Genomic DNA, 16,183 nt, shown 5'->3' on the forward strand with positions numbered 1-16,183 from the left:
CAGTTTATCCAAAACATTCTCACAACATTCCAAGCCTTTCAAATTCACATCAAATTTCACCCCCAACACCTCAATTGCACCATCAGTCACTGGCCATTCACACGAATCAATCTCTCTATCACTACCAAAAACTTCCACTTTCTACTTATTTCAATTAATTCTGAAACCACTAGCCATACAAAAACATTCAACCAACGTTTTCACCCTCCTCAAAACAGCTTGAGTTTCACATACCAAACTCACATCATCCATATACCCAATCACTTTCAAACACCTTCCATTACTGCCAGGAACACTCACACCTCTAACTAATTTATCCTTCCTCAAACTAGTTAACAATGGCTCAAAGTCAAAAAACCATTAACCAATCAGCCAATAGAATGCAAGTTCAATCCTGTTGGCTAATTGCATCAGCCATTATGATTTTTTCTACCTTAATTCCGATTGGCTGATAGAATTCTACCAGCCAATCGGAATCTAAGGGACGCCATCTTGGATGACGTCACTTAAAGATACCTTCATTTTGTTTTAGTCGTCGGCAGAAGAGGATGCTCCGCATCGGAATGTTTTGAAGATGGACCCGCTCCGCGCCGGATGGATGAAGATAGAAGATGCCGTCTGGATGAAGACTTCTGTCCACCTGGAGGACCACTTCTGCCCGGCTTGGATGAAGACTTCTGCCCATCTGGAGGACCACTTCTGCCCTGCTTGGATGACGACTTCTGCCCGTCTGGAGGACCACTATTTTTTAGATTAGGGTTTGGGCCGCAAAAGAGCTAGCTGCCCTTTTAAGGGCAATGCCCATCCAAATGCCCTTTTCAGGGCAATGGGGAGCTTAGTTTTTATTAGATAGTATTTTATTTGGGGGGTTGGTTGTTTGGGTAGTGGGTTTTACTGTTGGGGGTTGTTTGTATTTTTTTTTTTTACAGGTAAAAGAGCTGATTACTTTGGGGCAATGCCCTGCAAAAGGCCCTTTTAAGGGCTATTGGTAGTTTAGTTTAAGCTAGGTTTTTTTTTATTTTGGGGGGCTTTTTTATTTTAATAGGGCTATTAGATTAGGTGTAATTAGTTTAAATTTCTGTAATTTGTTTATTATTTTCTGTAATTTAGTGGGGGGGGGGGGGGTTTGTACTTTAGATAATTTAATTTAGGTAATTGTATTTAATTTAGTTAATTTATTTAATTATAGTGTAGTGTTAGGTGTTAGTGTAACAGGTTAGGTTTTATTTTACAGGTAAATTTGTATTTATTTTAGCAATGTAGTTATTAAATAGTTAATAACTATTTAATAACTATTCTACCTAGTTAAAATAAATACAAACTTGCCTGTAAAATAAAAATAAATCCTATACTAGCTACAATGTAACTATTAGTTATATTGTAGCTAGCTTAGGGTTTATTTTACAGGTAAGTATTTAGTTTTAAATAGGAATAATTAGGAATTAGTTAATGATAGGGCTATTTATTTAGATTTATTTAAATTATATTTAAGTTAGTGGGTGTTTAGGGTTAGACTTAGGTTTAGGGGTTAATAACTTTAATATAGTAGCGGCAACGTTGGGTGCGGCAGATTAGGGGTTAATAAGTGTAGGTAGGTGGCGGCGACATTAGGGGCGGCAGATTAGGGGTTAATAAATATAGTGTAGGTGTCAGAGATGTTGGGGGCATCAGATTAGGGGTTCATAAGTATAATGTAGGTGGCGGCGGTGTCCGGAGCAGCAGTTTAGGGGTTAATAAGTATAATATAGGTATCGGCGATGTCAGGGGTGGCAGATTAGGGGTTAATAAGTGTAAGATTAGGGGTGTTTAGACTCTGGGTTCATGTTAGGGTGTTAGGGTAAAACATAACTTTTATTTCCCCATAGGAATCAATGGGGCTGCGTTAGTGAGTTTTACGCTGCTTTTTTGCAGGTGTTAGACTTTTTTTCAGCCGGATCTCCCCGTTGATCCCTATGGGGAAATCGTGCACGAGCACGTTACACCAGCTCACCACTGACTTAAGCAGCGCTGGTATTGGAGTGAGATTTGGAGCTAAATTTTGCTCAACGCTCACTTTTTGTCTATTAACAACAGGTTTCTGAAAACTCGTAATACCAGCGCTGTATGTAAGTGAGTGGTGAGAGAAAACTGCTCGTTAGCACCGCATAGCCTCTAACGCAAAACTCGTAATCTAGGCGTAAGGTTTTTATTTAAAGTGTAATGTAATATTTAAGCATTTCTCTATAATTTCGAAATTTATTATATACTCCAGGAATAAACATAACACCTGTGATTGTTTATGGTATTAAGGTTTAAACGTGCAATACAGAGACAGATTTAGCTGTTGTGATATATAACCTCTTTATTAAACTTTAAATTATATAAAACCAAGTTACATGAACAAACAGAAGTGCAACTTTAAAATATATAAAAAAAAAAACCTGTAAACTGTATTGGCTGTAATTCCATTGCACATATTACCCGACATAAAAACTTTAACATTTCTCTGTTAATAATTAAAAAAAGTATCAAGTAACTCAACACAACAGGCACAGCATAACTTAAACCCATACTCGTGGGTTATTCTTATTTCTATAGGAAGAATCAATTGATTGTTCACAGATTCAAAACATTTTCGGCAACTAAATTAACACTGCTCTATAACTTCCAGACTCATTATATACTCCCGGAGTAAAGGTTTATTAACCATTAGACAGCTTAAGGGATGAGCTGTGATTGAATTCTTTGGATTTTAAGCATGTTTTATATTTTGAATAAACCTTTGACTTTTTAACTTAAGCGCTAAGTTTAACCCGCTGGTGTTCTAAAGTTTTCTGTGTTACCTTTATTAACCAATAACCTGCTTTTATTTATGGTATTAATGTTCGAACATGCAATACAGATTTAATAGATTTAACTGCTTTAGTATATAACATGTTTTTATTTATCTTAAAATTAAATAATAAAGTTTCGTAAAAAGCCTTGCTTTTTTTTTTTTTTTTTTTTACAAAAGAGCAGTTATTAAATATGGATTTTTTCTAACACCTTGCATAAAGTGTTAATTTTGACAGCAAATTTTGATTTAGTTTTAGCCATAGTCTTTTGACTAAAATGTCATTTTGATTTAGTTTTAGTCATAGACGTTTGACTAAAAGGCCACTTTAGTTTTAGTCATATTTTAGGCATCAGAATTTCTTTAGTTTTATTGTCATTTTAGTCTAGTTTTAGTCGACAAAATTAACACTGCCACAGAATATTACGTAGTAACAACAAACTTTCAGAAATTTGATGCCCAGGAACAGCACACACTTGCTCTTCACCCACAACCTTACCGATCACTCCACGTATTCTATTTGCCAACACCTTTGCAATAACCTTATAGTCAACATTCAACAATGAGAACAGCCTCCAAATCCTCAAATCTCTCTTGCCACCCTTTATAAATAACAAAACAATCAAACCTTTTCCTCAGTGACACAATCACAACCAGGTACCTCCCTATTCTTAAAACTCCTAACAACCTTGACAATCTCATCTAAATGTACATCCCTTTCTAACAAATCATCATATTTTTCCAACTTAACCTCAATGTCTTCCAACAACTCCTTTTCCAATGAAACATCTCTTGTCTTTTCTTTATACAGCTCACTATAAAACTCACAAACTTCACACAAAACACGATCCATACCATTAACTTCAAACTCATCCTTATCGAAAACACTAACAAATCCAGTCTTTCCTTCAAAACCTTTCTAAAAAAAGTATTTACTCCAAGACTCGTCCTTTTCTATTTTCTCCAATCTTGCCATTAAAACAATTTTCATTCCTTTTTCATGCATACATTTTTAAATTATCTTTCTTGCTTCAGCGATTTCCTCATGCACATCAATACCACAATTTTTCAATTCATACAAATACAACCTCAGATATCATTTATCATACAACCCCCTTTCCATTCTAGCCTTCTCAGAGGGTTTCTTAATAATAAAAAAAACCTCTTTATTTTCACCTTCAACCATTCCCACAACATAAGCACACGCCACCTTTCATACATCCAAACAAACTGATGCTTAATCTTCTCATCTTCTAACAAACTCACAGTTTCCAAACACCCTTACCATACTTTATTTTCAAATCACAATTCACCTTACACATCAAAAGGGCATGATCCGTAAAGGGCATCTGCTTCAAAGAAAAATAAACAACACCTAGAAATTTAGATAAAAAACAAAAAACTATTTGAGATTTTATCTAACCACTATAACTAAAATGTAAGGTTTCTAAATTAAGCAAATGTTCTACCTTGTTTGGAGAAGAATATACATTAAACAAACAAAAAACAATCCCACAAAAACTAAAACTAACCAAAATAACCTGCCTTGGGACAATATAAACTACATTATGGATTGAAAAGCAAAACCCCTTAATCAAACCCTCCCCCATCCCTATCAGAACAACAAGACCATACTTTAGGACCATATTTCCAGTCAGCACATTTAGGATGTCCAGAGAGACCACATTCCTGCAAAAAAATTAAGAAAAACTAAAAAAATAATTAACATCAGGACTTCTTCTTTCCTTTCATTTTCTTAGGACTTGAAGGAGATCCTTTTAATCTGACCTAATATGCTCCTCCTTACCAGCCTCATAACCAGTAACTTAAGCAAGTTGTTTCACGTCTCTTTTATCTAGATAACCAACAGAAGAGGCACCAGCAAAGTTAACAACACACTGGATTGAGAAACAGGGAACATTTTTAGTAGTGACAGAAGGAAACTCTGAAATAAAAGAGTCAGCATCACTTCCAGTATCTGGATTTGCGCTCTCAAATACTGGAAGATCCAAATCAGGACTCTCCCATAAGAATAAGAATCTCCACCTTTTTTCCGCTTTGAGGCAGATTTCTATTCTGCATTGTACATATTCTCCTCAGAGCCAGAGAACACAACAGCAAACCAGTCAATGTTCTCCCATTCACCAAGAACAGCATCAGGAGCAGGATCACCAGATGACTCAGTAAAGGAACAGCAATGGTATCCTCCATATAGGTGGGCAACAGGGCTTGCAGAACATTAGAAGCAGCTAACACATTAGATGTAGCAAGATCTTCCTCCTGTAGATTAGATTGGGCTTCTTCTATTTTCTCAGCCACCCCCCTTATAGCAGCAGGAGCCCAAATCCGAAGTGAAAGGACACCACGCCAAAGGGGAAACTCTCCACACAGCAAATCTTTCAGCCAAGACCAAGCACAGAATACTGCACTTGATCCCAGTCAAAAGCTCAAGAAGCGACCTCAGATGATCATTTCGGCCTTCATTTGGTCTTATCAGTAAGGTGCAGCCATATCCCTCTAAACACATTGGCAAGGAGACCATGTCTGGTTTCCCCCATCACCCTTAGGAAGACTTTCCCCAGTGTCATAATACAAATATAAGCAGAAAGAGAAGCAGTCTGCCAGGAATGAACAACAGCTCAGTGGCTTGTTCTATGACCCAAATACCACCTGGGAGTAACTTATTTTAGCCCAATTGTGCTTTTCACGGAGGAAAACTTTCCTGAAGTATATCGGTCTGATCCCACCTAAAAAGGTCAGTCCACTATCCAAGATCATAGTTTCAACTTCCTTTGGGCCTAATCAGTGAGATGCAGCCATATCCCTCTAAGCACATTGGGCAAGGAGTCCACATCTGATTTCCCCCATCACCCTTAGGAAGACTTTCCCTAGGGTAATAACACAAATACAAAGGAATAGATACATATTGTTCCAAAATACCTTCTGATATATGTAGAAATAAGTATTTATGAATAAATAGAACATATTCTGCTATGTGAAGAACATTGAAATGTGAAATATTAATATTTTCTTGTCGGTTTAGCTCAGTCTAGAAAATGTGAATGGGTATGCTCATGAGCAGATTCTCGCCCCCCCCCCCCAACACACACTTTTCATGCTCCATTGAAGTCTATGGGGGAATATGTTTACACGGTTGCAATATTCTAACTTCAGCTTTCTGTGCCTCAGGTTAGCGTGCAATCAAAAACGTTTTAATACGAGGGCAAAAAAAGTTAGAGCACGAGTAATAAATACCAATCTACTCCTAATTGTTTGGAGGAATTATTAATTATTGCTATTAACTTTGGGACATTTTATAGGTATTACAGTTTTATTATTAAAAATTACCATGCATATATCAGAGTGTCTTTCACATACAAAAATGTTGTGCCTGTTCATGTTACAATATTATTTTATTAAATAATGTAACTCTTTTTTAATTCCTTTGGCTTATTTTCTATGGCCTAGATGGAATCAGCCAATCAGAATCAAGTTCAATCCGATTGGATGATCCAATCAGCCAATCAGATTGAGCTCGCATTCTATTGGCTGATCGGAACAGCCAATAGAATGCAAGCTCAATCTGATTGGCTGATTGGATCAGCCAATCGGATTGAACTTGATTCTGATTGGCTGATCCATCAGCCAATCAGAATATTCCTACCTTAATTCTGATTGGCTGATAGAATCCTATCAGCCAATCGGAATTCGAGGGACGCCATCTTGGATGACGTCATTTAAAGGAACCGTCATTCGTCGTTCAGTCATCGGCCAGGATGGATGTTCCGCGTCGGAGGTCTTCAGGATGCTGCCACTCCGCTCCGGATGGATGACGATAGAAGATGCCTCTTGGATGAAGACTTCAATCGGATGGAAGACCTCTTCTGCCCCGCTTGGATGAAGACTTCTACCGGATGGAGGACCTCTTCTTGCTCCGCTTGGATGAAGAATTTGGCTCGGCTGGGTGAAGACGACTCAAGGTAGGGAGATCTTCAGGGGCTTAGTGTTAGGTTTATTTAAGGGGGGTTTGGGTTAGATTTGGGGTATGTGGGTGGTGGGTTGTAATGTTGGGGGGGGGGTATTGTATGTTTCTTTTTACAGGCAAAAGAACTGAACTTCTTGGGGCATGCCCCGCAAAGGGCCCTGTTGAAGGCTGGTAAGGTAAAAGAGCTTTGAACTTTAGTAATTTAGAATAGGGTAGGGCATTTTTTTATTTTGGGGGGCTTTGTTATTTTATTAGGGGGCTTAGAGTAGGTGTAATTAGTTTAAAATTGTTGTAATATATTTCTAATGTTTGTAAATATTTTTTTATTTTTTGTAACTTAGTTCTTTTTTATTTTTTGTACTTTAGTTAGTTTATTTCATTGTATTTATTTGTAGATATTGTATTTAATTAATGTATTGATAGTGTAGTGTTAGGTTTAATTGTAGATAATTGTAGGTATTTTATTTAATTTATTTATTGATAGTGTAGTGTTAGGTTTAATTGTAACTTAGGTTAGGATTTATTTTACAGGTAAATTTGTAATTATTTTAACTAGGTAGCTATTAAATAGTTCTTAACTATTTAATAGCTATTGTACCTGGTTAAAATAAATACAAAGTTACCTGTAAAATAAATATTAATCCTAAAATAGCTATAATATAAATATAATTTATATTGTAGCTATATTAGGATTTATTTTACAGGTAAGTATTTAGCTTTAAATAGGAATAATTTATTTAATAAGAGTTAATTAATTTCGTTAGATTAAAATTATATTTAATTTAGGGGGGTGTTAGTGTTAGGGTTAGACTTAGCTTTAGGGGTTAATACATTTATTAGAATAGCAGTGATCTCCAGTCGGCAGATTAGGGGTTAATAATTGAAGTTAGGTGTCGGCGATGTTAGGGAGGGCAGATTAGGGGTTAATACTATTTATTATAGGGTTACTGAGGCGGATTAGGGGTTAATAACTTTATAATAATAGCGGTGCGGTCCGCTCGGCAGATTAGGGGTTAATAAGTGTAGGCAGGTGGAGGCGACGTTGTGGGGGGCAGATTAGGGGTTAATAAATATAATATAGGGGTCGGCAGTGTTAGGGGCAGCAGATTAGGGGTACATAGGGATAATGTAAGTAGCGACGGTTTACGGAGCGGCAGATTAGGGGTTAATAATAATATGCAGGGGTCAGCGATAGCGGGGGCGGCAGATTAGGGGTTAATAAGTGTAAGGTTAGGGGTGTTTAGACTCGGGGTACATGTTAGAGTGTTAGGTGCAGACATAGGAAGTTTTTCCCCATAGACAACAATGGGGCTGCGTTAGGAGCTGAACGCGGCTTTTTTGCAGGTGTTAGTTTTTTTTTCAGCTCAAACAGCCCCATTGTTTCCTATGGGGGAATCGTGCACAAGCACGTTTTTGAGGCTGGCCGCGTCCGTAAGCAACTCTGGTATCGAGAGTTGCAGTGGCGTTAAATATGCTGTACGCTCCTTTTTTGGAGCCTAACGCAGCCATTCTGTGGACTCTCAATACCAGAGTTATTTTAAAGATGCGGCCAGAAAAAAGCCAGCGTTAGATACGTGGGTCATTACCGACAAAACTCTAAATCTAGCCGTATGAAAATATTATCTAAAACTTTATATTTTAAATTCTAAAATAACATTTAAAGTGCAAAATTTGTTGAAATTAATATTGCATTTAGAATTAATTCACATATAATACTTTAAAATCTTAAAGTGTAATTTATTGAGTAGTCTTGATTAAAGAAAACCTAATATGCAACTCATAAACTAGGATTTCATTAAACATTTGTCTACTGCTCCTGTTTTAGTTTTGCTGGTAGAAATGAAAAGAAACTTCCATTTAAACTATCTGCCTTGTCAAGTATCTAACAAAGACTTACTGCTGCAGTCTAGAATATTTACCTATGAATAATGACAAGGGATTATTAATCAGAGACTGCTGAGAGTAAATCAGGGGCTCGATCCGATATAGATCGTAGTTTGCGGCGCAAGTGAGGGAACCCGCGTCGCCCGCAGTTTCAGCTCGCAACTCGAGCTATCCCATATACTGCGCCGTCAGATGCTAAAGTGCCGTAAGTCTGATAAACCAGCGATGTCCAGAAATCTGCGCAAGTACAAATTTCTGGCGTCGCCAGTGACTTGCGGCACGTTAGAAACTGCCGGCGCCTACAAAACCTGACTAAAGTCTAAATCACCAGCACTGTCTAACACGCCTCCCTAACATAGCCCGACAAGTCTAACACGCCTCCCTAACATAGCCCGACACATCTAACCCTCTATCCGCTATCCCCCCTCACTATCCTAACAATAAAATATGTATTAACCCCTAAACCGCCGCTCCCGGAGCCCGCCGCAACCTAATACAATTATTAACCCCTAAACCGCCGCCAGCTATATTAAAACTATAACCCCCCTAAAGTGAGCCCCTAACACCGCCACCATCTACCTTACCTACCCCCTAAAGTGAGCCCCTACCCCGCCGCTATCTATTGTAAAATTATTAACCCCTAATCTAATCCCACTATACCGCCGCCAGCTATATTAAATTATTTAACCCCTGAAATACTAAACTATCCCTACCACTAAACCTAAGTCTAACCCTACAAATAGCCCTGAAAAGGGCATTTTGCATGGCATTGCCCCAAAGTAACAGCTCTTTTGCCAGCCCTTAAAAGGGCTTTTTGCGGGGCATGCCCCAAAGAATTCAGCTCTTTTGCCAGCCCTTAAAAGGGTCTTTGGCGGGGCTTTTGGCGGGGCTTTGTCACAAAGTAAACTGCTCTTTTGCCTACAATCTACATCCCCCTACAATGCGGCCACCTATAATAAATGTATTAACCCCTAATCTAATCCCCCTACACCGCCGCCAGCTATATTAACTATATTAACCCTAATTATATTAGGGTTAATATAGTTATTATATTATATATATATTAACTATATTAACCCTAATTATATATAATATAACTATATTAACTATAATATACTATACTTAGGGTTAATATAGATAATATAGCTGGCGGCGGGGTAGGTAGATTAAATAAGGGGTTAATAATTTTAATATAGATGGCGGCGGTGTAAGGGGTTCACATTAGGGGATAGATCAGTTAGATGGTGGCGGTTTTAGGGGCTCACAGTAGGGGGTTAGTTTATGTAGATGGCGGCGGTTTAGGGATTAAATAATTTATTAGGGATTGCGGCGGGGAATGCCCTACCCTATTCTAAATTAAAAAAGTTCAAAGCTCTTTTACCTTACCAGCCCTGAAAAGGGCCATTTGCGGGGCATGCCCCAAAGAATTCAGCTCTTTTGACTGTAAAATAAAACATACAATACCCCCCCAACATTACAACCCACCACCCACATACCCCTAATCTAACCTAAACCCCCCTTAAATAAACCTAACACTAAGCCCCTGAAGATCTCCCTACCTTGTCTTCACCACGCTGGGTCCCGATCTGTCCAGAAGAGCCTCCGAAATCTTCATCCAAGCCCAAGCAGGGGCTGAAGAGTGACGTCCATCCTCCGGCTGAAGTCTGGATCCAAGAGGCAAATGAAGAAGTTCATCTTCGGGAAGAAATCTTCATCCTATCCGGGCAGAAGAGGACATCCGGACCGGCAAACATCTTCATCCAAGCCGCATCTTCTATGTTGTTCCATCGGATGACGAGAGGCTGATCTTGAAGACCTCCGGCGCGGATCCATCCTCTTTGTTCGACGTCCAACTGAAGAATGAAGGTTCCTTTAAGGGACGTCATCCAAGATGGCGTCCCTCGAATTCCGATTGGCTGATAGGATTCTATCAGCCAATCGGAATTAAGGTAGGAAAATTCTTATTGGCTGATGGAATCAGCCAATCAGATTCAAGTTCAATTCCATTGGCTGATTGGATCAGCCAAATCAGATTGAGCTTGCATTCTATTGGTTGATTGGAACAGCCAATAGAATGCAAGCTCAATCTGATTGGCTGATTTGATCAGCCAATCGGATTGAACTTGAATCTGATTGGCTGATTCCATCAGCCAATCAGAATTTTCCTACCTTAATTCCGATTGGCTGATAGAATCCTATCAGCCAATCGGAATTCGAGGGACGCCATCTTGGATGAAGTCCCTTAAAGGAACCTTCATTCTTCAGTTGGACGTCGAACGAAGAGGATGGATCCGCGCCAGAGGTCTTCAAGATCAGCCACTCCTCATCCGATGGAACAACATAGAAGATGCGGCTTGGATGAAGATGTTTGCCGGTCTGGATGTCCTCTTCTGCCCGGATAGGATGAAGATTTCTTCCCGAAGATGGACTTCTTCATTTGCCGCTTGGATCCAGACTTCAGCCGGAGGATGGACATCACTCTTCAGCCCCTGCTTGGGCTTGGATGAAGATTTTGGAGGCTCTTCTGGACAGATCGGGACCCGGCGTGGTGAAGACAAGGTAGGGAGATCTTCAGGGGCTTAGTGTTAGGTTTATTTAAGGGGGGTTTGGGTTAGATTAGGGGTATGTGGGAATTCAAGGGACGGCATCTTGGCTGACGTCATTTAAATGAACTGTCATTCGTTGGGTAGTCGTCGGTCTGGATGGATGCTCCGCATCAGCTGGCTTCAAGATGGACCCGCTCCGGATGGATGAAGATAGAAGATGCCGCATGGATGAAGACTTCTGCCTGCCTGGATGTCCTCTTCTGCCCGGATTGGATGAAGACTTCTGTCCCTCTTTAGCACCACTTATGCCTGGCTGGGTGAAGACGTCTTAAGGTAAGGTGATCTTCAGGGAGTTAGTGTTAGGTTTTTTTAAGGGTGGATTGGGTGGGTTTTAGAGTAGGGTTGGTAGTGTGGTGGGTTTTAATGTTGGGGTGTATTGTATTTTTTTTTTAAAGGTAAAAGAGCTGATTACTTTGGGGCAATGCCCAGCAAAAGGCCCTTTTAAGGGCTATTTGTAATTTAGTATAGGGTAGTGATTTTTATTATTTTGGGGGGCTTTTTTATTTTATTAGGGGGATTAGTGTAATTAGTTTAAAATTCTTGTAATTATTTTATTATTTTCTGTAATTTAGTGTTTGTTTTTCTTTGTACTTTAGTTTATTTAATTTAATTGTAATTAATTGTAGTGAGTTTAGGTAATTAATTTTATTATGGTGTAGTGTTAAGTGTAATTGTAACTTAGGTTAGGGTTTATTTTACTGGTAAATTTGTACTTATTTTAGCTAGGTAGTTATTAAATAGTTAATAACTATTTAATAACTATTCTACCTAGTTAAAATAAATACAAACTTGCCAGTAAAAAATAAATAAACCCTAAGATAGATACAATGTAACTATTAGTTATATTGTAGCTAACGTAGGGTTTATTTTATAGGTAAGCATTTAGTTTTAAATAGGAATAATTTATTTAATTGTAGTAATTTTATTTCGTTTTATTTAAATTATATTTAAGTTAGGGGGGTTAGGGTTAGACTTAGATTTAGAGGTTAATACATTTAATATAGTGGCGGCGACGTTGTGGGCGGCAGATTAGGGGCTTAATAAATGTATGTAGGTGTCGGCGATGTTAGGGACGGCAGATTAGGGGTTAATAAAATGTAATTAATGTTTGCGAAGCAGGAGTGCGGCGGTTCAGGGGTTAATATATTTATTTAAGTGGCGGCGATGTCCAGTTGGCAGATGAGGGGTTTAAAACTTTAGTTAAGTGTTTGCGATGTGGGGGGGGGCTCTGTTTAGGGGTTAATAGGTAGTTTATGGTTGTTAGTGTACTTTTTAGCACTTAAGTTAAGAGTTTTATGTTACGGCGTTAGCCCATAAAACTCTTAACTACTGACTTTTAAATGCGGTAGGAGTCTTAACAGGAGAGGGTGTACCGCTCACTTTTTCCAAGACTCGTAATACAGGCGTTAGGAAAATCCCATAGAAAAGATAGGATACGCAATTGACGTAAGGGGATTTGCGGTATGCTCGAGTTGTGGAAAAAAGTGAGCGGTACACCTGTACCTGCAAGACTCGTAATACCAGCGGGCGTTAAAAAGCAGCGTTGGGACCTCTCAACACTGCTTTTTAACCCTTTGAGTGCTAATGATGGCTCTGAACCGTCACAGAGTTTCTCACTCTGGTGCTGATGACGGGTCAGAGCCGTCATGAGCACTCTCCCACCTTGAGGGAGATTTGGGGGCTCCTTATTGCTCCTACCCCGGCGATCGTGTCTGTAGAGTGACAGGCATCGCTGGGGCTTCACGTGATGTGCAGTGACATCACGCGCAATTACGTGATGACGTCACAGTGCTACTTTTTTATACTTAACAATGTTAAGTATAGGAGGAGGGGGCATGCTGCTTAGAAGCCTGTATCTCAGGCATCTAAGCAGCTACAGACCCCCAAGACCCACTGTTGGAAAGATAACCTTTCCAACAGTGTAAGTCTTGGGGGTCTGTAAAAAAAAAAAAAGTAAAAAAAAAAAAAATTAAAAAATAAAAAAAAGAAAAAAAAGAAAAGAAAATATTAGCACCCTGGTGGGAAATGGCTTAACAGCCAAAGGGTTAACCCCTTAACGACCGAGGACGTGCAGGGTACATCCTCAAAAAAAGGCAGTTAACGCCTGAGGACGTACCCTGCACGTCCTCGGTGTGGAAAGCAGCTAAAAAGCGATCCTGCTTGCTTCCAGCTGCTTTCCGGTTATTGCAGTGATGCCTCGATATCGAGGCATCCTGCAATAATCTTTTTAAGCCATCCGGTGCAGAGATAGCCACTCTGTGGCCCTCTCTGCACCGGAGATCGGTGGCTTACTTCGTTGGTGGGTGGGAGCCGGTGTGGGAGGCGGGTGGCGGCCATCGATGGCCCTGGTGATGTGGAGGGGGGCATGATTGTGGGCGGGATGACTGGGGGCACACACTGATGCGCTTGCGTGCATGGGAGGGCAGCGAGCGTGCACAGGGAGGGAGCGGGTGGGAACCGCTACACTACAGAAAAAAGTTTAATAAAAGTGCTACAAAAAGGGGAATAAAAGTTTTAAAAAAATAAATCAATCAAGGTGTGTAGGTGGAAGCTACTCTACAGACCCCCCCCCCAAAAAAAAAAACAAACAAACAAACATTTTTTTCTGCAAACTGGGTACTGCCAGTACCCTAGATGGCCCCCAATAATGCAGAGGGGGAGGGTTAGAGAGCTGTTTTGAGGGGGAACAGGGAGGTTGGGGGCTAAGGGGGGGATCCTACACAGCAGCATATGTAAATATGCTAAACATTTTAAAAAAACTTTTATTTTAGTACTGACAGACTTTCTGCCAGTACTTAAGATGGCGGGGACAATTGTGGGGTGGGGAGGGAAGGGAGCTGTTTGGGAGGGATCAGGGGGTGGGATGTGTCAGGTGGGAGGCTGATCTCTACACTAAAGCTAAAATCAACCCTGCAAGCTCCCTACAAACTACCTAATTAACCCCTTCACCTACTAGCCATAATTCACGTGTGATGCATAGCAGTATTTAGAGCCCTTCTAATTACAAAAAAGCAATGCCAAAGTCATATATGTCTGCTATTTATGAACAATGGGGATCCCAGAGAAGCATTTACAACCATTTGTGCCATAATTGCACAAGCTGTTTGTAAATAATTTCAGTGAGAAACCTAAAATTGTGTAAAATTTAACGTTGTTTTTAATTTGATCGCATTTGGCGGTGAAATGGTGGCATGAAATATACCAAAATGGGCCTAGATCAATACTTGGGGTTGTCTACTACGCTACACTAAAGCTAACATTAACCCTAGAAGCTCCCTACATGCTCCCTAATTAACCCCTTCACTGCTCGGCATAATACACGTGTGGTGTGCAGTGGCATTTAGCAGCCTTCTAATTACCAAAAAGCAAAGCCAAAGCCTTATATGTCTGCTATTTATGAACAAAGGGGATCCCAGAGAAGCATTTACAACCATTTATGCTATAATTTCATTAGTTGTTTGTAAATAATTTTAGTGAGAAACCTAAAGTTTGTGAAAAAAATTGTGAAAAAGTGAACAATTTTTTTTATTTAATCGCATTTGGCGGTGAAATGGTGGCATGAAATATACCAAAATGGGCCTAGATCAATACTTTGGGAAGTCTTCTAAAAAAAATATATATACATGTCAATGGATATTTAGGGATTCCTGAAAGATATTAGTGTTCTAATGTAACTAGCGCTAATTTTGAAACAAAGTGGTTTGGAAATAGCAAAGTGCTACTTGTATTTATGGCCCTATAACTTGCAAAAAAAGCAAAGAACATGTTAACATTGGATATTTCTAAACTCAGGACAAAATTTAGAAACTATTTAGCATGGGATTTTTATGGTGGTTGTAGATGTGTAACAGATTTTGGGGGTTAAAGTTAGAAAATGTGTATTTTTTCCCCAATTTTTCCTCATATTTTATATTTTTTTATAGTAAATTATAAGATATGATGAAAATAATGGTATCTTTAGAAAGTCCATTTAATGGCGAGAAAAACGGTATATAATATGTGTGCGTACAGTAAATGAGTAAGAGGAAAATTACAGCTAAACACAAACACCGCAAAAATGTAAAAATAGCCTTGGTCCCAAACGGACAGAAAATGGAAAAGTGCTGTGGTCATTAAAGGGTTAAGGCTAACGCAAGACTCGTAATCTAGGTGATAGTTTTTTTCTATAACCAGTACCTAAGTACGTACATTTTTAGTATAAATGAGGATACAATATGTAAAATCAGCTATTTCAGATATCAAAATAAAGGAGCTGTTTATAAAAAAAAAAAAAAAAAAAATGCACTTATACAATTAAAATAGGTTATTGAGAACACTAAAGGGGGTTAAAAATACAGTACACTATCCCTTTAATTAGAGAATGCCATACACCTGATAAGGATGAGATAGTGAGCAATATGAGAAACCTAATTCAAATGATATGGTGCTCTTTTTTTAAAGAGTCTAAGAAAAATATTTTTTAATTTATGATTTTACCTTATTTTTTTGCAATAAAGTTATAATTCTTACAACAAAATATTTAGTATACGAGAATAGACAGTGATTATATGGAAATGTCTATATCATTTTTACACTTCCATGGCAAGGACTATCTCATCATATGTTGATTGTGAAGTATATATTTTCCAAACATTTTCCTAACACAAGTTTTGTAGCTGCAGGAAGGAATTATGGGTAAGGATATGCAAATTAGATAATGGTCTGGATTTAATAACATTTGTGTGTGAATTATTTTTTTATTAAAAAAACAACTGTAATCAAAAGAGCGGCATCTATTTTGCAACTGTTCACTTTTGGCTGCATAGAATGAGTTCTACTGATGTTGGCATCACAAAACTACTTTAAAAACCTACCTACCAAACAGAAACAAAAACAAATGGAAAAAAAAAATCTCCA

The 16,183-nt window shown here is 38.7% G+C and overlaps 1 protein-coding gene across 1 annotated transcript in view; it reads right to left on the reverse strand.

Moving 5' to 3' along the window:
• Nucleotides 1-4,825: 4,825 nt before the first annotated feature.
• The window catches only part of LOC128652509 (pinopsin-like), a 469,816-nt gene continuing 458,458 nt past the window's right edge, over nt 4,826-16,183 (reverse strand). The window contains exons 6-7 of the mRNA XM_053705445.1: nt 8,695-8,716; nt 4,826-5,208 (exon numbers count right to left, since the gene is read on the reverse strand). Of these exons, the coding sequence (XP_053561420.1) occupies nt 4,826-5,208; nt 8,695-8,716 (405 nt within the window). The remainder of the gene's footprint in view (nt 5,209-8,694; nt 8,717-16,183) is intronic.

This window comes from Bombina bombina, chromosome 3 (genome assembly GCF_027579735.1).
Source record: "Bombina bombina isolate aBomBom1 chromosome 3, aBomBom1.pri, whole genome shotgun sequence".
Classification (NCBI taxonomy): Eukaryota; Metazoa; Chordata; class Amphibia; order Anura; family Bombinatoridae; genus Bombina; species Bombina bombina.